Source organism: Dermacentor albipictus, chromosome 1 (assembly GCF_038994185.2).
Source record: "Dermacentor albipictus isolate Rhodes 1998 colony chromosome 1, USDA_Dalb.pri_finalv2, whole genome shotgun sequence".
NCBI classification, from domain to species: domain Eukaryota; kingdom Metazoa; phylum Arthropoda; class Arachnida; order Ixodida; family Ixodidae; genus Dermacentor; species Dermacentor albipictus.
In genome coordinates, this window is record NC_091821.1 from 106,923,601 (window position 1) to 106,946,081 (window position 22,481).

Sequence of the window (22,481 nt, forward strand, 5' to 3'; positions counted from 1 at the left end):
CCCCATTTAGTAATCTTGCAGGGCCTTATGTGATTTGCAGGCTCTGAGAAGTGATGGTATCTGCACATTTATTTCAAATGCCACAGCAGGAAATAATTGTAACAGACAAAGCCAATGCTGTATACATCACAACAAAGTCATTGTTCTGAAGATGACAGCGTTCTCTACAAGCGCGTGCTGTAGTCAAAGTAAATGTGTTTAGGACTGGAGAAAAAAGTCTGCATCACTTTTTCCCCCAACTTTTGTTACACTGGTAGACATGGGTGTCTATTACAATGTCTAGTACCATTGTTAGCTATATGTAAAAAATATTAAACACCAATACTGCGTGCTCAAGACAACTTCACTATTTTGAAACATAACACAATAACGTAAAGGTTCAAAACCAACAAAATGGTCAATGTTTTTGCAGTCTATGGAGTTAGCGGTAAAGTGTGTAAAACAGAAGAAAATACTAAAAGAATGCATTCAAATATAAAGGATACCCAGATAAAATGCATTTCTTCTGTGAGCAATTACAGAATGTGTCAAGGAGCTAATAAATAAAAAGGGATTGCCAGACTCGAGTGACTCTTTAATTCCCTGTTATCAATTACTCTCTATAGCTGTTATGAGCACCCTACTCCTCTATATGTTTAAAGACTACCACATGAGCTTGAAAAGAACCCATGGCACTCCACGAGAAGTTAAAGTGCCACGTAAAGAACTCCTGGAAACTTCTGAACAATATTGAGAAGCTCCCTCACAGTATGAAGAAACAGCTTGCATGCAGCAGTACATGCATGCTGTCTGCAGTGCCATTCATTTGCAAGCAGGAAATGCAAGATACACCCAGTTAGCGAGCCCTCTGCAATGTGGCCTTTGTCTTTACTTTCTTGCCATTACTTTTACCTTCACCTTTAGTTGACCTTTACTCCTAGCTCTACTTTCTTTCTTTCTTGCACATTTTCTTCACGAACCCGCAAATCTCGCAGATAGCATGTACAGCACAAAGCAAACATTGATGGAATGAAGAAAAAAAGTGTCGTATTGTACATGCAGCAACGTTGCAAGCACTACATCTCAACCGATGCTGTGATATGGTGCCTGAAATGAGTTTGACAGAACAAGCAAGATCAGCCTATTTCCTAGCTTCAGAACATGTTCTCAAGATAGCTGTTCAGGACATGTTGCATTACATCGTAAACGTCTGTTGCCGACATCATAGAAATGTGTTTCCACAAGTTAAATTGACATCTTTTCCTAGTGTGCTATAGTAGAAAGAAAAAAGTCATCTCACTTCATTCTTCACTTAGCAAGGAGAAGGGCTGACCTTCAATCTTAATTGGTAATAGTTCTTCATTTTGAGAAAATCATATCACATGGACTTTACGATGTCAATTCCACTGTGAGTAAAGACAGACCTTGTTGAAACAAGCTTCCCACTCTGCAGCTGACAACGCCTGAAGGTCGTGAACCAGCAGAGCACGCTGCAGGTAGGTCAGTGCTGATGTGCGGATGTTTCTTCGGGTATCGCAGCACAGACGTGCAATGCCTGAACAGAAGAACAGATTGTCTGTAGTTATGATGATGATGATCAAATAGCGCAAGCTTGAGTGCACCTGCTGCAGGAAATTTCGCAGAATAAACAGACCTATGAAAAACCTACAAGCACATACCAGTGCGAATCAGAAAGTCTTTGCCCCTATTTCTTATTTGCCAAAATAAGGTAGATAGAGGCAACTACAAATATGCATACTATTCTACGTACCTTGCACTATTTTCCCACATAGTCCCCACACTGGTTCAGACATTAGTTCCATTGCAGCACTAAATTTAGGTGCTCCTGTGCCATGTTGTCGTCAGTCAGCGACACATGCAGGGTCCCCAAACACTCATTGTCATGCAAGTCTTCACAGCCATTTGCAAACTCACAATGTCACCACCTTAACTTCTCAAAGCGAAACACCTTTCCCCACGCGTGGGCTGGATTTCCCTGTGGATTTTGATGGGCATTCGTCCCTTGCTCCATAGAAAATGAATCACACTTGGTTGCTCATATGCCATGGCATATGAGCAACCAGAAGATGGCGGTCATGCAGACGCCATCTTCAACAACTGATAGCAGTGCCGTGCCGTAGAGCTACGGGCAGATAAGGCCGGGCCGGTTCAAGAAAGGTCCACTGCTGGGAATGGATATGTTGACTTCGCATTTAATGCCGTAATTTGGCTAAAAAAAAAATAGGAGCAAAGAGTTTCTGATTTGCCCTCGTAAAAACAAATAAACTATTTAGACATGAAATATATTTACACATTTTTTTCTATGTTCTGAATCACATAAGCATGTTTTCGTTCATAACTTGGGCCCCCAATTTTGGAATTTGTGCACAAAAATACACACAGACGAACGAAATGATGACACACCTTGCAACAGTGGACACCAGCACAAATTCCAAAGAGTTGGGTGCTGACTGCCCCTTGCCAGCCTGCTTAGATCTCCTGAAACTGGCAGACCAGTGGATGATAAAACAAGTTCAGGAACCAGGTCCCCTGGTTGCAATATTGAGGCTGCCCTTGTGTGCAAAGTATGCATCAGGTCCAAAAGCTGCAAGAGACCAACACAACAAAGAACTGCAGCAATTCAGAGTTTTCTAAATAAGCAACCTGCAGCACAATAACCAAATCTTCACTCTGAAAAGTAAAATTGGCATTTTGTACTACCGTGCTTCAGAAATTTCATTTGAAACTATCCAAACAGATACAAAATGCAGAAATGCTTACTCCAACTAGACTAATTCTGAGCGCATTTAAACAAAATTTGTTGCACTTAAACAAAAAAGACATTATAGTGACCATAGGGAGCACAATAGTTATACCCTCAAAGTATGTAATAAAGGTGAGCAAAGCATCAAAATTTTATAATCATTATAGCAATGTGATGTAACTCAACTGACACTCTACGAACAGGCATACAAATACGACACTAATGGGACTATAGAAATTTGTTTAACTATTGAGAAAACTATAATTAACTGAAGGACACAAGAAACCTGAACGTACCATAGCTTTTTAAAAAATAATTTATGGCTGTCAGCTGCTGTTAGTGCTCAAGAACATTTTAGGTATCCTGCCATGCTGTCTGCCAGGATGTTCTAATGCCTCTTTGGCACAGGCCTCGTGGGAGAACACTGATGTGGCATAGAGTCCACGTTACACTTTGCACAGAGTAGTATTCGTCTACAATTAACTCACTGCAGCTATGCCACCCTTTGCTTTCCTTCTGTATATTTTTCTCCCCTTCCCACCAAATGCACCCTCTGTACTTCTGTGTGGGTTTGTGTCTTGCTTGAAAAGAACAGAAAAAAGAGTACAGGAACTGGTGTTGGTAAAATTTGCTGCAACCAAAAAATGTTGTTTATGTGTCTGTTGAGAATATTCACTATGTGTTGGGAGTTGAAGTTCATTCAGAGCTGAAGTTACCATAAGTCGTGGCGATACCAGGCCCGCCAAATTTCAAGACATTCCAAATCCATTAAAAGAATGTTTGACACGTGAAATGCACAGCAGTACCACCTATAGGAGTTGACTCTGCAGTGTAAACAACCTTCAGTTAATACTTCAGGATATGCACATTCAATTTTACTGTGTGCAAGAAGAACAAAAGGCAGATTCAGGAATGCAGATGCAGAAGCTGTGAGACTGAGCGTTGGTTTCTGAAGGCAGAACACAGTGTTCAAAAACCGACCTGGAGAGACACATGTTGGTACTCGGAAGATGCTCCCTCCAAGCGGTCCTCATCATCAGCTTCGTAGCCAAGGCTATGCTGCTGGCTTCTGCGATGCAGTGCCTCCTCTCTGCGCCTCGCCTGAACCTTAGTGATTCGTTTGGTTTCTCGCGGCTTCGCATTTTTCTTAACCCAGTTGTGTCCTACAAGAAAAATCGCACAGAGAAGTTTGAATAAAACACAGCATTGCATCAGTGTTGACTATTTTTTCGTAATGTACAAAGGAAGTTATGTTAATCCCTTACTGCTTGGCACATATATGATACACTTAGGACAACTTCTTCAAATTGAATTCAAGCAAGAGAAGACCTTACATATTTACCCAGACTCTGTGCCAAAATACATAGCAGCTACAACTCCATAAATCACTGTTGAGTTGTTGTTTTCTATAAGATTAGCTGACAGCACGTCACACAATGCACAAAAAAGAGCACAAAAAAACGGGATATTTTTGCAGTTCCTATAATGTCGACTTTCATTAATTTGACTCAGGTTAATATTATTTTTCAGTTAGTTCAATCCTGACCTAAGGTCCTGGCCGGCACCCATGCATTTCTATGAGCCCAAGCTTTCATTATTGCAATCCTAAAATTGGCCTTTGCCAGATAACAGGGCTGGGCAGTATCAAAGATAGATAGATCTATCTTTGCTACTATCTTAAGATGCTCTATGGCTATCTTGTATCTGTATCATGATACATTCAACAAGACATGTTCAGTATCTGTATTTTTGATACATCGAACGAAGTATTGTGTATCTTAAGATGCAAGATACAACTTTGCAAAAAAGGACATAGGAAAAATTCACAAGGAGTCACTGACAGCAGTTCAAATTTATTCTGAGCCGACACATTCATGCTAATTCACTTTTTTGTAATAAACATCTACAATTGAGAAAATCAAAAGCTGTGTGGCACTAGTATTAATAATTAATAAAGTTTTACTAATTACCTTTTTAAGCATACTCGTTAGGTAGAATGTTCCAACCGCAGAATGCAAGTCAAGCCAATGGTTATAGCATACCAATTTGTTAGGAACCTTGTGCTTAGGATCAGTTTCAAGAAATACAGACTGAACACGTGTCGTGAAATGCATTGCTTTTCTGGCTACAGTTTTGCACACAGTGTTTTACATAATGCAGAAACATATTATCAGGAACATCATTGCACATTGCTGCAGATTTTAAGTACTTTGATTGCACTTTACCAGTGCCTGATCTAGCCACTGCTAAATAGCCGCACAGACGCTCCACAACAGAATTAAAAGCTGCAAAAGGAAGCGCTAAAGAACTGTCAGTTTTACCCAAGGCGAAGCACTGAAAGCAATAGCAAGGTTTGGCATTGCACTGAAGGCGTCTCAGAACGCTGGCATGATAAGCGTGCCAGCGGCGTTGTTGAAGATGTCGCACCTCGATGTTGCACAAGATGGGATTAAAGGAAAATCGTCGGCGTTGGTAAGTGCTTAAAGAAAGGATTACATAAATTTAGCTTGCCCTTCACCACACTGTGGTATGCACACTGCTGCTCAGCAAGAACGCTAATACAGTTGAACCCGGATATATTGAATCTGAAAGGGATCACAAAAAGGTTCGATATGTAAGCAATTCAACATATAAAATAAAGTAAAAATGTTATACGAAAGTCTTCAAGAGGATTTTACAATACACAATAATTCGTTATATGTGGGTTCGATATATCGGAGTTCAACTGTATGTGTGCCAGAACGCCAGAACGCTGCTCTATAAAGGATGCAAAATGAAAGACGAGTGGCAACGCTGATGTGGAGTTCCCGCACCAGCTCCGCATGACATAATGGATTTTCACCTAGTCTACTCGGGCGTAGTTAATTTCTTCATTGCCAAAGACAGACTACATTGTGTTCTAGAGCAGCCAAAAACTGGACTTACCAAGTATAAAGACCTTTTACTGAGTTAAATGGTGCAAATACTAAAAGATACTTTGGAATCCATGACATAACATTGATGTGCTGGCGGTGGGGTTCCGGCGTGATATTAACAAAAGATAGAACTTTAACCTTCACTTTCTATTCTAATAACCAACCTATTACAGCTTAATTAGCAAGAAGACAGTTTTGAAAGAATATATTTTATCAGTCTAAATTAATTTAGGATCTTTACGTTAGTATACTGGCCCTTTAAAACCTCAAGGCATTCGACAGAGTAACTACACAATTATTCACCTCTATGCGGGTACTTTGACATTATAGCAGAACACGCTCAATAGTTTCTGCGCTATTTCTTGACACTACAGATGAGTAGTCGTCATGGGAAATTTTTTTCCTAAAGCACCACGTTCAGAGAACCATATGCCCTCATATGAGTTTGAACAGCAGTGCTGCAGAACTTTGAAGTATCAAAAAACATCTCTTCATTTCATTCTTTGGTGTTCGGTATAGTTCCATGGCTGGCTTCCTCTTTATCACCCCAATATCCGCTGTGCTGCTTCCCAGTCTTGGATTTTCTGCCGCTGTCAACGCATCCGTTTATACAACATTTGCTGGTTTAGTTTTGTGGCACATTTGTGCATTTCCTGCACTGTGCATGAATGTTTTTCCAATGTTGTAGACATTGTCCTATATTTTTTCAATGCCCCGTAATAAGAACGAGGACGATGAGTCTGTTGCCAAATGCAGGTGATCGCTAAGATCTCCAGCACCCATTTCCAAGCATATATTCTAGAAGCTTCAACCAAAAAGCTGAGCACTGCTTATGATAGTCGACATGCTATCTTATATTAGGCATTACCTGCTGCTACATGATCTACTGTTTATTCGTCTGACTGGTACAAAGTCAAATTAAGATGCATATTTGGCAAGACATGCACTGCTCCAGCTTGAGCTTCAACCTTCACGTAAAGTTATGCACACTTTGAATGTTGGTGCAAAGCGACTATGCAGTTGTGATAACTATGATGATGATGTGAGCATCCACTTTGAAACTGGGTGATGACAAATCTCACTAAGCTGCTTCTTTTAACTTTCTACTGTGTCTATGTTTTAAATACCTTCAGACCCTAGGCTACTATATTTACTGCTGTTTACTGACACCTAGAAACAAAATCTACACAACACGGTGTATTGTTTATAAGCACTGTTACCTCCATATAACATGTTCAACCGATTAATTGCGTAATACAGTCGGAATCTGCGATAACGAAATACCACAACAACGAAATTCTCGTGACAACGAAACATTTTCGTATCCCCGGTGAACGCCCATAGGATGCAATGCATTTCGTACCTCTCGGCAACGAAATGGCGCTGTACTGCAATCCCGCATCAACGAAATTTGCCCGAATGTAACTCCGCATATCGCGTAAGGCTAGCGAGCTCAAAAATGTACTCAAATGCGGTTGTTTTGCACCTAAATTGCTTGAAAAGGAGAGCTCACATGCGCCGTAACCACAGTTGAGGCAGCAGTATGGACGGCGACAATTCTGATAAGCAGGAGGAGGCTTGGAATCGACATCGGAACGAGATGAAGACGAAACGAATCGCCCAGGAAACATGATCAGTGCACCGAACGACTGGCTAAACGCCGCAACATAGCTAGACAATCAGACTAACCTGGACTTGCAATCAAGATTAACCAAGGCTAACCATGCTATGCCTTTGCTTTCATTGCGTATATCTTGGCATAGCCTAGTTAAGCCACTGCCAATTTTCCGCTTGAATGCTCTCATGCTGACAAGTATAATTTTTTTTCAGCATTGTAGATGCCGAGAGAATTTAATGAAGTGTCTGACTGCTCTCATTGCACGTAGAAACTGCGAGCACCGACCGCACCGCCGATACAGCGAGGAGCGTTTTTGCCTCCACCTCTTGCCGAGGTTACAGTGTGCTATTCTAGTACACTGTACTGAGGTTGGTGCCCTTATGCCTTGCCTAAAGTACAATTCATAGGAATCACCGTGGAAGGACAGCACGTTGGAACAACTTTGAATGTGTCGCTCGCACATTAGTCACATATTTGCGATTGTAATAGTAATTTAAAGGGAGGAAGTTAATGCAACATATCAGCAATACGGTAAAAAAAATTCTAAAAAGTACAAAACACTGATAACTTAATACGAGTTTATTGCAAATAGCATAATCAAAGCAGAGCCCCACATTTTTTACAAAACACGTGGCTTATAACCCCCTTGAGGTTCTTGCAAGTAGCCCACTGGTTTAGCCCTCAGCAAAAAGTGAACACAGGGTGCAGTAAAACCTAACCACCGATCCTGTGAGTAGTAGAATGCTTGGTGCAGCCAATCTGTGGCACGTACATTAGCTGCTAAAATAAAAAAATCCTTGAGCACTTTTGCATGTAGTCGTGTATTGCAAAATGTACGATTGAGTTTGTCCTCGAGGGTCTGAATAAGGTTGTAGAGACAGACTGATGGGTACAGAGGACCTCCAGAGGACCTCAACAGCCAAGGGGAGCTGTGACAATTGAAATGAGACAAACATCCTGATAATTCTGTGAGGTGAGCCACAATTAATGTATAATGATTGAAACATGTAGTTATGGGCTGTTTTGTGGAGGAGAGCACAGATTCGTTTCATCCCGAGAGAACAACTTGGTGGCAAAATGTACATTTTTCACACCTTGTACTGTTTCTCAGAACCATTATTGGATACCTCAAAAAATGAAAATGACAGCAATTTTCCTAATATACATAACATGGGGCCTGCAGCAACAAATAACTGTCAGAGGAAGAGGAAGAAGGCATTCCTTGTGCTTGCCCAAAAACCAAAGATCCACATAAAAGAAAGCACATTTAGAGATACTGCTCAGATACTGAAGCTATCATTCAGTCAATCAAGGATGACATCAAATTTTTAAGAAGCTCATACTAGCCAGAGCTGAGATCAAGACACTCCATTTACTACAGCAATGTTTCAAGTTAACTCAATGGCTGTGATATTTTTTTGCAGGCTTTCGAAAAATCATAGATGTTTCAGTATGTTCATAGAATATACCCATAACTGCATGGTGTATCATATATGATATGCAACAAATTCTGCTCATAATATCGCAACCATGCATTTCATTAGAAAAACAAAGTTTGGTTGGGCATATTGTGCATAAACAGAGCCTTACCTAATCTTTCACAAGAAAATGAAAATTAATGCACTTAAGGAGCCAAAATTGAGGGAAGATATAGACATTACCAAAAAGAGCACAAATGTACCCAAATAATGCCTGCCGAGTTTACTGCAAACCAACCTCATGGTAAATTTCTACACAGCTAGAAGTAAACAATATAACAACTTATTGCTTCACACATCAAGTCTAATTTAAATTGTTTCAAAGATGCATTCAAGAGTTAATGTGTAAAAAGCTGCATTAGAATAGAACTTTGCAACTTTGAGTACTCTTCATCCAATACCAAATGCTTAAATAAGTCTCAGAATTTGCTTTGAACTTTCAGCAATAATATTATGTGACGAAACTTAACAAGGACTACAGAGAACTAGGCACTACATCCCACTCCCTCAAACTTCCCACTTCAATGGGACACGACTACAGAAACAAAGGCAATAGCAGAACAAATGCATTGAATGAACAGATGTTGCTGTTGTGCAGAATAAATAAATAAATAAATAAATAAATAAATAAATATGTTTGTCACATATAAGTATACAAAGTGGAAGTTTCATCGAATCAACATTTTTAATGCCATTTTAATGCTTAGTCAGAGACATCTGAAAAGGCCCTCAAGATCATTGCATTTTCCCTCCCAGCTTTTAACGATGAGCATTGCCTTTGCAGCAATAAGGCATGCACACAAAAGAATAACACTGTGGGAGAGTATGTTTAAATGCACATGCATTTATGTTGAGTGCCACTTCCTTGCAGCACACACCCAGTGCACTCATGAAATACTGATAAGCTGAGGGATCACAACAATCGTAAAAGCAGGACGTGAAATCGTGAACCCATTAATTTGACTGTACATGTGCAGCAGTTTATGGAGACCACAGTTAGTGGTCAGACAGTGTAGCATGTAACAGATGCCAAGTGCACCACTTTTGCATTTCATTGCAGCATGATAGTAACACTCAACTAAGGTGCAGCGCATCAGGATAACCAAGTGCAGGAGTTGGGGGCAGTGGTATTGTGCAGTGTTGAGGCTACAGCAGTAAAGTTTGTGGGAGCAGTGGGAATAGTGTGCAACGACTGTCCACTCGGCAGTGCAGCTTGTTTGGCACATTGACAGGAGGCGAACAGCTCACAGGAGTTTTGAAGTGTCGCATCAGATGAGTTATTGGCAGCGTAACATGCTGCCACATTTCAGTCTAATCAGTGCAAAATTATTGGTAAATCTTGATTCAGGAATTTAAAGATTTCTCCTCCATTAAAACGATATTGTAAATGCATGGGTTTCTGAGGGAATTTTAAAGGAAATTATGATTACTGTGGAATCTTGTTGATACGATTCTGCATAATGTGTTTTTCGACCTAATATGTTTTTCTTTTTATTCCCAGCCAACATCTTTTGGAAATAATGCATTTTCATGTGTTTAATATGATCACATTTTTGCCCAAAATTGGATAATACGACCGCGAAAGTGGATCTTGACCAATACTTCTAGAAATCCTACGGTTATTCTTCGGTATACTGGCTCAAACCGCGTTCCAACAAGCCACGATCTGCACGCTAAGGCCGCGGCAGTGTCGGTTTTGTTGCGAAAAGATCGCTGCCAGGCGCAGTCACTGCTGTTTGAAGAAATGTGGCTTTTTCGGTGCTCGCGACCCACTGGCCGACCAAGAAGACGAGACTGCACTTGAAATCCCGGAATGGGACTAGTTAAACTTGGACATTTCGTCACGAGACTTTGTGTGTGCAGATGATGACCTGGCAACCTGCGAATTGCGCACGATGCAAGATATCATTGCGGAGTCCTGCAATGTGGTGGCAGTTGCGGATGATGGTGGCGATGACAATGACGCATTAGAAGCTGGAGAAACCCATGGCGACTGGTGTTCAACAGCAAGCGACGCACTTGAACACATGTATGCACCTCGTAGCTTCATCGCGAATGCAGTTGAGTGAGCAAACTGCACCTTTTTTTTTTACTTTTCAGAAGAATTTACCTGTAGACGTTGAAAAGAAGAACGTGCAGTGCAAATTGACCAGCTATTTCAATGTTGCTCAATAAAAGTGAGTTGCTGGCAGAGTACGCATTTTTCCGCCTTTTTTTAACCTCTTTGGTTAATACAATTTTTGCATAATACATTCTATTTTCCGGTTCCCGTAAAAACATATCCATGAGATTCCACTGCACTTCATTATATTTATTAGTTCATTGCAACCCATTCTGTTTTGAGACAAGGTGTGACTGTACATCAAGCAAGAAAAGAGACATACCTCCATGAAGGCTGGCCTCGACAAAGACACGTATGCACTGGATGCAGCCGTGCAGGTTGTTTGGAGTGATGTGGGCCAAATCACGGACCAGAAAGGCCAAGCACTCGCAGCACTTGGCCAATGCAAAGGGGTCATGGGGGAGCAGCTCACAGGCCAAGCTGATGGAGAACTGGTTTACGGGGGCAGCGCTGTGACTACGCTCTTCTTCGGCACCCCCACCGCTGACCTGTCATAGGACAGCAACACATCAGAGAGACCAATATGCTGACACAAAGTCTAAACAAAACAGCCACAGACATGGGAATCAGATCAGACGCTGCTGTTACTAAGCTGATAAATTTTACAAGTCTACATATTTCGGATTAGTTCAAGATAGACTTCACAATGTGAGCAAAAACATTCAAATGATTTAATATCATAAAGAGTGAGAAGACTAAAACATGTTTTTCCTATAACGTTCCATTGTGTTTGGAAAAACACAACCAATGCCACTCACTCACAAAGTTTTATAAGGTTACCTTTGCTGTGAAACACCTGTTATTCTTACTTTATTAAAGGCTTTCTTGATTAGTGACCCTGTATTGTGTGAAGGCAGGCTTGTGCAGGGCTTGCCCAGTGAGTGACAGCCAGGAAAAGGTGCAACACTTTTCCACCCTTCAGTACACAAGGAATGCCACAGCAAGTTTCTTTGGTTTTCCAACACAGAGCAGCAGAGAAGAACAATCAAATACACACAGCCACCATGCCAGGCTGACCAGGTAGTTCACCAAGCTTGAGATTTTGTGGTCCCCAGTAGTCCTATGTCCAACTCATAGCAGGCCTGTGGAGCATCTGTCAATGCAAGTGCTCATTAGTTCAGAGCTCAGGGATAAAGGGCTGCCCAACTAGTGATCATGGGGAAGCAAGTCAGACATATCCCGGTGGCATGTGCTCAGATATGCGACTCATTCCCGGGAAGGAGAAGTCCAGTTTGCATGGGAAAGTAGCGCTGATGTGCTCCTGCTAATGCAGCGGTTCTCAGAGAGCAAGCCTGGCAAATGGCCGTCAACATGCGCAAGCTGGAGTTGAGGAGAGGGAAAGAACCTATATTCAAACAACTGCAACTGTATATAACGAACACATAGAATAGGTTAAAAGTATGTTTTGACGAAGCATGAATTTATCACATGGAGGTAATTTACCAAGCTTACATTGAAGGGCCATGCAAAACTTCTTGAACATGGTAAATAAGCCTCGCTTGAACAGAGTGATGATGCCTTAGATAGTGATGTTACTGTGAGAAACTAAAGTTTTGCCAGATTAAGAAGAGGAAAACACAAGTTCAACCATAAGAAATGGGTCTCTGCATTCCTTCAGATACTGTGGCAATAATGTGGGGTGCAGAGACCATGGTTCCCTTTCACTGGAAGCACAGGCATTAACATTATGCTTGGTGATGTAAGTCCAATTGAAATTTTTTATCACTTTGCCTCATGCAACCAATAACCAATGAGGGAAATAAGTTTGCCTAGCAAGAAACTGCCAAGAGAAGCCTACCTGAAGTGTTGAAAAGGCAAAGCAGAGAGTGTGACTGCATTCGAAAAACCAAGGAAAAGGTAAAGTTACTTTTGGGTGTTTTATTTAAAGAAATTGTCCAAGAGCCAACACCAGTGTTATATTTTTCCCGAAACCCTCTTTTGGGCATGCCTATTTTCTGCAAGACATTAGTCAGTGATGACACATAGCATCAACCACCACTGTCTAAGGATGTATCACAATAAAAATGTTCAGACATCTTGTAGACATTGCCATGTCCAATAGTTATATTCTCCACAAGAAACTAGGATCCAAGTCCGACCAGCCCAAATTTTACCTTGAGCTTGCAAATGTCCTACTAGAAAGCTACAGCAGCTCAAAACCACTGCTAACAGAGAACAGTCACCCAGTCTCTCAGTCACCTACAACATGGCTTTCTGGTAGGCACTTTGCAAACAACAAGCCATCCGCCACAAAGCATGAGCATAGGAGACGTGTCATGTATGCAGCACATAAAATCAGGAAAGCCATTATTTACTTCTGCAAGCACTTAAATATAGGCCTGTGTACAGCTACATGCTTCAGGGAATGCCACACGAGGATTACTGTCGAAACACTAATGTCATGTGCCCTCAACTGGTCCAAGCAAACATCTTAAGGCACCAAATGAGATCAGTTTTAGAGTTGGAATCCAGCATTTCTCAAAGCTCCTGCATGCCCAAGATGTTGTCTATCACTTTGCGACATGAAGGGACTGCTGATGAGCAGAAGAAGTTGCGAGGTGTGGGGAGCAAAGGTTTCATTAACGTAATTACAAGAGCCAAGGTACACTCTGACAACTGCCATGATGACTTCTTTCATAGTATTGGCCTCTCCTTGGTCCTTAGGCCAGGGAGTCTAATAGGGCCAATCGAAGAGGCCATAGTTGCCAAAGAGCTCCACCTACTCTGGCATAATAATGCAAAACCAGCTTTCAAGGTGAAGAAGGAAAAGGGGGTTCGCCAAAGGAAGAGACACCTCTCTCTCTGGTCACTCTTGGATTCAGGAGAACAGCTGACAGGAGGTTACTCTTCCCAGAACAACAAGAATAGTTGGCTCTCCTTCGTATGAGTAGTGGTTATCTCATATTGCTAACTTGTGCCTCAAGCACTTAAGAAATGAGTGGCCCTATTAGGGCACCATTTTACTGGTTGAGGCTCCATAAAGCTGTTGTAGAGAATGTGGAGTCATATCCAGCCTTGTTGCAAAGGCCTGTCACTCTGCAGACAAATGTGCCCATGACGTACTGGTTCTGCCATTTGGCAGTTGCCACAAGCAGAGTCAGCAGGCAGATGACCCTGATATAGGCCTCCATACAAAACCGTTCTTAGCAATATGCATGCATAAAACATCGTCCCACTGGTCTGAGGTGATAAACTGTGTTAGTATTTATCTTCCATGAAATAAGTGCCCAAAGTGGTGGTGTTACTAGGGAAATCAACGCTGCAGTCCAGACGATCAGTACCAGACATATTCTACACTTTTTTTTAACTGGCATTGCAGGGCTTCTTAAAAACTACAACACTAAAATCTTACTTGGTTTTTGCCACAGCCTTCTTTACGCAGACAACTTCATCAAAAAATTTCAAGCGCTGGCATATAAGCATGACTGCGGCCACTGTGTAACTTTTGAATATACACAGTATTTTTGGTTTCTAAGGTAAGGCCCATTGTGTGTTGCCATTGAAGAAAGCTTTGCATTGCCTTGAGGTTTTGCAAATTGAATTAGCCTCTGCATAACCTTATCACAATATTCACAGTCACAATATTAAAAAAAAAATAGTTGGAAGCAGTAAGGAATTATAGGCGAGCACGAGCCAATGCCCTAATAATGCTTGATCTAATGACTGCCAGCACATAGAGAAAAAGTCAGAGATTATCCTGGACTATTTGAAAGGATTCAAGAGTGGACTCAAAAATTGTAAGGCCATTATTTGAAACTCAGATAATGCTGCTATTACTGTCAAATTATAAGTACCACAAGGTATTGGTATTCAAATAAGTGTGAACAGCCTCAGGGTCCACAACATGGCATCATATCTGCCAGACTAAACACAAACTATGGACAGCACTTTTTCAATCTAACTAAACAATGCAACAGGAGGCACAAATAATCAATTTTTGCATGAGTGATTGTTCATAGTTCAGACAAGAACGCAACCACATTCAAAAGGCTGAAGCACAGCTGCATATATACTCACCAATATCCAACCACCGGCCGCTGAGTCCAATGCACCCCTGGGTGAATCATCCAGGGAGACAGGTGCACGGGCAGCGTCTCCATTAGCTGACTGGTGCTGGTACAGCTCACTGTCTGATGTGTAACCCCGATCAAGAGGAGCCTCTTGACGTCCGTGAACAGCCCGTGACAGCTCACTGTCTGATTGGGCACCCACTGTAGACATTCAAAACGCAAAACGCTTTTTCCCATTTATTTCAGTGGCAATAATACACTAGCATCATGATGGTGATATATAAAGACAGAGAGAACATGCAGAGTGGAAGGCGTGGAAGTGGAAGAGTGAACCAAATTTTACTGTTGGCTACCCTACTCCAAGGATGATAAATGTCATGATCAATCTGTCACGATTCCAATATTTGTCTGTAAACAAAGGCTGGTCATCCAATTGTGTTAATGCAATGAAGAGTGATCGTCTTTTTGCATCAAGTTGAGGATAGTCACAGAAGAGGCAATCAATGCTCTCAATGCAACCTAATTATACTCTGATTTGAACCTTTCACTCATAGCATGTATCATCCAAAGGGAGCAAATGACTGATTGTGTTGCTGTTAGCTATCATCGAGTTGTGTTCAATGCCAGGTGGTACTGTGTAATTGACCTCTAAAAAGACCTATCATGCATAAATTTGTTGAGCTTCTTCTTTCATATTAATCACCATTTCAGTATCTTTAACAACATGACCATGAAACAGCTTGCAATGAGGCAAATTATTTCATCACAACAAAATTAGCAGAATATAAATTAGCTTATATGTCACACTCCATCAGCCAGGCATCAACAAATTTTTCTGATGACAGGTTCTCCAAAGCATTATGATTAACAGGGGCTCCAGAAGTGTATTTCAAGTGTGGGGGAATAAGCCGGAGCTCATTTCACTTTTTTTTTCACAAGCTTTCTTTTTTTGTCATGAAGAAACCAAGGCTTAATTTACTATTTATAAGGGGGTTGCCTTCAGGGCTGGGAGGGCAGTGCCCCTCTGCAATAGACCTCATGGGAGTGCTAACCCCCACTGGCCCCCCTCCCTCAATCCAAAAGTTACAGAGTCCCTCATCATTTATAGCATTAGCCCCACAGGAGACACCCAGCATGCAACAAGGAATGCAATATGTCTTACAAATTTGGAAAGTGTTACCAATCAAGATACATTGTAATTTCACCTCAAATACAAAGTGCTTCATTATGAGCACTTTGCATCCAAAGTAAAATTATAATACAAGCTTCTTTTAGACTTGCTCACAGTAGTAGTACAATTACAACTGCTTCAAAACATAGACATTACAGCAGTTTTCCATGTACCTACATAGCTGCAAAGTTAACATAACAACACTTGGTGCATTGACTACTCATAATAGAATGGGAGTGTGAAATATATTAAGCCAGCATGCACTGCCCACCAGAGGCAGCAGTGCTGTCGGCCACTGAAGTCATGGATCTGTGGAAGGCTGGTGGCCGGTGAAGGGTCTGTGCTGTCTGGGGCTTGAGGCCTGCACCCACACAGGCCATGAGCACAAACAGGGTAGCCCAGTCTGAGGGTGCCTGCACACATGTTGCACTCGTGCGCAGCAACTCCTGTAGGGCACATGCCACTTGGCTGCACACCTGCTGCAGTGTTGCTGGCCGAAGTAGTAGCAGTAGCTTCAGTGAGCCCAGAACCTGCAGGCACACCATTTTAACATCACTTATAGTAAGACAAGCGCTGGTATTTACAGCTCCTGCTCAGAACAGCAGTTGCAGCTCTCAGCATTACAGTCCCTATTCTGGTTTTCCCCCAAACCTGTGTTCTGGGTAAAGAAACGTACATTATCCAGCAAACCACAAATATCCATAGGACATACCGCAAAAGACCAAATATCCAAGACATTTAATGACATCTAGTTCACATCTATAATATGTTCCACTAGTACATGGCAGTTAAGGGTCATCCAAACGACGTCGAATGTCTTTGTGATTTGGACATCTCTTGCAAGTCTAAAGCTTTCGTGCACTGATCATACATTGTGAGTCGTGACTAGATTAAGGCACCATGCCACAGAAATACCAACAAATTGTCTCTAATGTCTAACAATGAGATGCTGGAAGAGGAAAAATCACGCTGTTGTCTGTTACAGCACTGCAGAGGGACATTTATTTTGTTTTTCCCCATCATGTGCATGTTCAAGATCCTACAAGAGGGAGAATGCGTTCCTGAATTGCAAAATATCCATCTATTCATTTTGAAAAGATTCAAGTTACAGTATTAAAGCCCAGAATTTCAGTAATGGACACATTTATTTTTTGTAATGTGGTTATGAGTAGCAATTTAGCACGACCTCTGCACCCACTACTTAACACCGCACATCAAAAGCCAGAACTTTCGGTTTCGGTTATGTCATTTTTTTTTTGCATACATAAACGCTTTCTTTCTTCAGTTATAGCTATTAGTACACTGTTAAAAATATATAATCTTTAACTTGCTGATATACTTGAACAGATTATAAAGAAAAAAGAAGCTTGAACTCACAATATATTTGACTTCACATCACCACGGATATCGAACCAGCACGTGCCTCGACGCAAGTGCAAGTAATTCACCATGCGTGAGCAGCATGAAGTGTGCTTCAATGTCTTCAAAAGTCTTTTCGACTTTTGTTCAGATGACCATGGCCCAGGTATGTATATACTAGGCAGAACTGTACAGTTGCATACTGAAATTTAAAGCTGCACTTCTAACTGCTATTTGTGGTATGTTTGTTCGCCTTGCGGAGCGCTTATAGAAATGTCCTGAGGGCAACATTTTGATAGTTCATTTTCAGACATGTTTGTAATTGAAATTTTGAAATTGAAATTTATTGCATATGTAATATAAGTACATTTAGGCATGAAATATATACAGAAGGAGGTCTCATAGTCAAGGACTGTAAGGGCGAGACCTCCTGTTAATATACTTACAACAGGAAAATAAGATATGTTATTACAGCAAACGGGAAATTGGTGCATAAATAATCAAAGTAAGAGCATAAATACGTAATAAACAATGAAACATAAGTATGAAAGAAAAGAAAGGGGGAAAGAAAAGCAAAACAAAGATACACAGAATATATAAAAAGTAAATTTATTCATATTGCATGAACGCACGCAACTCGAATTTATGTGAACTAATGGCAGAATATTCTTTAAGCTTAGTGGGTAAGGCATCCCATAGTGAAGTTGAGGCAAAATTTGCGGCGAATTTTCCATAATTAATTCTTGGTTTAGGCAACAAGAAGTTATTCTGTGAAGCAAATCTCGTAAAAGCACCATGGGGGAACTGATCTGGTTTAATAAAGGCTATTGGGAGTTTTCTATTGATGAATTTGTAAAATAACATGCCGAGGGAGTACTTGTTTAAGTTATCCAGTGGTAGTGTGTTGTAATCACAAAGCAACAACAAAACATTAGCTGTGGGATTGTTAAATGTCATGATACGTATAGCCTGACTTTGAATGTGCTGCAATAGGGACAAATGCAAGGGGTAAGTGTTACCCCATGTAGAGATACAGTAAATAATATGACTGTGAATAAATGTGTAATAAAGTGATATGAGGGTTCCAATATCAAAGTCTGACCTGTAGTCTGACCAGTAGTATTCTACTGCCGCATACCAATTTCTTCATTAGTGAGTTTATATGCATTGTAAATTTCAGATGCATATCTAATTTTACCCCCAGGAAGGTAGTATTGTCAGAAGCAAATATTACATCATTACTAATGAGAATAGATGGAGTGCTAGAAATGTACCTATTGTGCGAAGAAAAGATAATAAAATAAGACTTCTCAGTGTCAATGCTTAGTCCATTACTCCGGCACCAGTTCAATACACTGGCAGCGTCTCTGTTAATTTTGGATAAGAGTTAGTCTATACATTTACCTGCAGTTAATATTGTAGTGCCATCTGCATAGAGTATACAATTAGATGAGCTTAGGCATAATGGAAGCTCATTGATAGAGATTAAGAATAAGAGAGGACCAAGAACAGAGCCTTGCAGCCCACCAAATTAGTTACTTTGGGTAATGAGTAAGTACCAGATATGTATACCGATTGTTGTCGATCTTGTAACTAACTGCAAAATAAAGTTAAAGCTGGGCCGGTTATTCCAATCTATTCTAGCTTCTGAAACAATATGCAATAAACAACGAAATCGATTGCCTTTGAAAGGTCAATGAATAATGCAGCAACAAAACTACCGGCATCTGTTGCAGTTTTTATGTCTGTTAAAGATATTAATGCTAGCTCAGTAGAAAAGCCTGGCAAAAAACCAAATTGAGTTGGAGAAAGAATGTGACATTTTTTCAAATAATTAGTCAAATGAGTAACCATCATTTTTTCATGAACTTTGCTGAAGAAAGAAAGTATGGCAATGGGACGATAGTTTGAGGTGAGTAATTTGTCGCCTTTCTTAAAAACAGGAATTAGCTCGGTTTTTTTTAATGCGACCAGTAAAATGCGAGTTTCAAATATTAGGTTGATGATGTGTGGAAATGTATCACAGATTAAATGGGCTATTAATTTAATGTGAATGGAGTGAAAGTCGTCCTGTCCTGCACTCGTGTCTTTCATGTTATGGATGACAATGTATATTTCTTTGGGTGAGACAGAATAAGGAAAGGAGGTGTGAGGCAAACGAGGGCATAAGGAATTGACAGGTTTAAAAGAGTCAACTTCCTGTATAGAAAATGAATCATTGAATGCATCTGCAATGTCACAGGGGTTATCGTAAGTGTCCTCTCCTGACTGAATCTTGGGTGTAAGGGTATTAACGTAGTCCTGGCAAGAAAAGAATTGATTACATACCATTGCTGTTTCTGATTATTGCCAGTGCTCTTAATCTTGTCCTCATAATAAGTATGTTTAGCGTCCTTGAAAAGCCTCCCTAAAATGTTAGAATATTTCCTATAGCGATTACGTAAATGAATGTTGAATGGCTGACTCTGTTTTTTTATAAAGGTTACCTTCCTTTCACAGACAGTTCAACAGGATAGTGGTTATCCACAGGTTATATGCTTGGTTTCTAGTACTCCTCTTCAAGTGTCAGAGATATTTCTCATTTGCAATGCTTATCTCCAAGTCTCTGGCAGCATTATGTTTTTGGCACTTTCGTGGGGTGAGAAGCTGCCTGAGCAAGTTGCCTATCAAGATGAACATTCCATTTCGGTATTCTGCTTATGTAGATTTTTCTTTGAGTATATATTTTTAAAGATAGCTAGAAAGTACTGGCATACTATCTTGAATCTCGTGGTCCCAGAAGCAGTTGCTGGCACGCAGGCCATACCCTTTTGATCATTCATTAGTGTGTGATATTATTACCTCCTACTAATCAGTTTTAATTTTTTTAAATATAACTGTGACATAGTGACTGCTTGTCATTTTCTGAGTGTTAACACCCTTTTCCCATTACTTTTGTTTTAGTGAAGTTGAATATTCAAAAATCTGTCACTGAAGTTTTTTTTTTTTTAAGATTTGCATTGACACTGTTTGTATACAGCTAGAACTTGAAATGAATATTTTCATACGTGTGCCTTACCGGGTGCCAATCATTTTTTTCAATAAAGCTTTATCAATTGCATAAATAAAAAGTAATGTTGATATGACATTGTCAGCCTCACTTGTGTGCTTTACCTAGTGCTTACGGAGCTCACTTTTTTATGTAGCCATCCCAGGATTTGTAATAATTTATAATGATCAATATACAGATCTACGATTTTGTGAGTCCAGTTTTCACATTTTGACGAGTGCTACGATTATATATAAAAGTTGACAGTCACTTTAGCACATGCTAAAGAGGATGAAGGCAAAAGCCTGGGCATTAATTAAATTACTTGTCATTCAAATGCATTTTCTGTTACTTGTTTTCTCCCACCAAAGATCAAGGGTTTGAGTGCCATAATTAACTCTACATTAATTACCTGTGCCTTAATCAACTTTGTCATAATTAACACCAAGTGTGGGTTCAAATGACTTAATTAATGATATCTTAACTTTGCCTTAATTAACGCCAAAGATAGTGGGTTCGACTCACAACCTTCACCATATCAATTGGAATACAACTTGAAGATATGGCCAGTTTGTGCGTACCTCCATGCTGGGTCATGAGTTTCAGTGCCTTAATTCACTTCACCCTATTTAATATCAACGGTTGTGTGTTCGACTCCTGCCAAAGGTCGAGGGTTCCACTCTCAACCTTCACGATGTCAACTGAAATACTACTTGGAGATATGGCTGGTTCCTCCATATCTGCAAGTGGGTTCAACTCCCACCAAAGGTCGTGGGTTAGAGTGACTTAATTAACTCTATCTTAATGAACTGCACCTTAATTCACTTCGTCCTATATAACACCAATGGTTGAGGGTTCGACCACCAATTTCGGTGCCTTAACGTCGGACATTGGATTTTTCTATCCATGAGCCATCTAAATAAGAAAGATACCTCATGAGTGTTGCAATTTATATTTTGACATTTATACGTTAACACAACAATTCAAACAAGGTCACCAGCTGCTTGCCGACAATGGCGGTAACCGTGGCATTAGTGTGCCTCAGCAGATGTACCATCGAGGACAAATGAAATGTGAACAGCGGATCGTGTGGCCGAAGCATAACTTAAGGTACAGTGCATGTTGTCGGCCAGCCATTGTGCACATGCATGGGCATGTGGTTCTTGAGCAGAGTGCAGTGCTGCTCACCCTACTACAATAAACGTCCCCCATGTTTTGTCCAAAAGTTGTTTTCTCATCTCTGCATGGCAGTGCCATTCCCACCTTGCAGTACACTGTTATTGTGGCTAGATCCATTGCTGCATCTGTAGAATGATATAGCTGGCATGCATCAAGTTTCGTAACATCTGTCACTTTGCTTTTGTTACCACCATCAAAGCTACCAGTGTCTCATCTTAATTTGAATAGCACCAAAAATGTATTGCACTGGAGGAGCAACAACAGTGCAAGCCACCTTAACAGTAATTGCAGATAAGAATGGCACTGCAATTGTGGGGTGAGAATACAAGCTTCAAACAAAATACAGGTGACGTAATAGCACCAGGACAAGCAGCCCCGCATCCTGCATTGAAACAACATGCACGTGCATGTGTACAATGATGGCTAGCCGACACCACACAATGTACTTTCAATTGTGCTTCGGCCACACGCTCTGCTGTTCGCATTTCATTGTATTCGATAGTACATCTGCTGTGGCACTTGCAGGTATGCAGCTCATTATAGCGTGAACAGGAAAGATTCATTAGATGTTCTATGAACATCCTGTATCCCTAAAAGGAACATCTATTAGATGTTACTCTTGTTCAGCTGTGACATCCTTTCAACATTACAGCAACATGATCTGGATGGGACTTAGATTATCCATAGTACGTATTTATAATGTTGTTTGGAGAAAGATAGATATCTATAGGATGTGTGCAATGTCTAAAACATGATGTTCTATGGACATCTATGGGACACAAATGGTTCACTCAGTTATACTGTTGCAGTTTCCCAGGATGTCATACAGCTTTTCCACGTAACACTGTAGATGGCCAT

General features: G+C 40.6%; 1 protein-coding gene across 4 annotated transcripts in view; it reads right to left on the reverse strand.

The window, feature by feature from the left end:
- Nucleotides 1-22,481, reverse strand: part of garz (Sec7 domain-containing protein garz) — a 108,398-nt gene that overhangs the window by 12,755 nt on the left and 73,162 nt on the right. For all 4 annotated transcript variants that reach the window (XM_070524414.1, XM_070524406.1, XM_070524410.1 and 1 more), the window contains exons 24-29: nucleotides 16,329-16,587; nucleotides 14,894-15,087; nucleotides 11,139-11,364; nucleotides 3,725-3,906; nucleotides 2,404-2,584; nucleotides 1,404-1,534 (exon numbers count right to left, since the gene is read on the reverse strand). In XM_070524414.1, coding sequence (XP_070380515.1) covers nucleotides 1,404-1,534; nucleotides 2,404-2,584; nucleotides 3,725-3,906; nucleotides 11,139-11,364; nucleotides 14,894-15,087; nucleotides 16,329-16,587 — 1,173 coding nt within the window. The remainder of the gene's footprint in view (nucleotides 1-1,403; nucleotides 1,535-2,403; nucleotides 2,585-3,724; nucleotides 3,907-11,138; nucleotides 11,365-14,893; nucleotides 15,088-16,328; nucleotides 16,588-22,481) is intronic.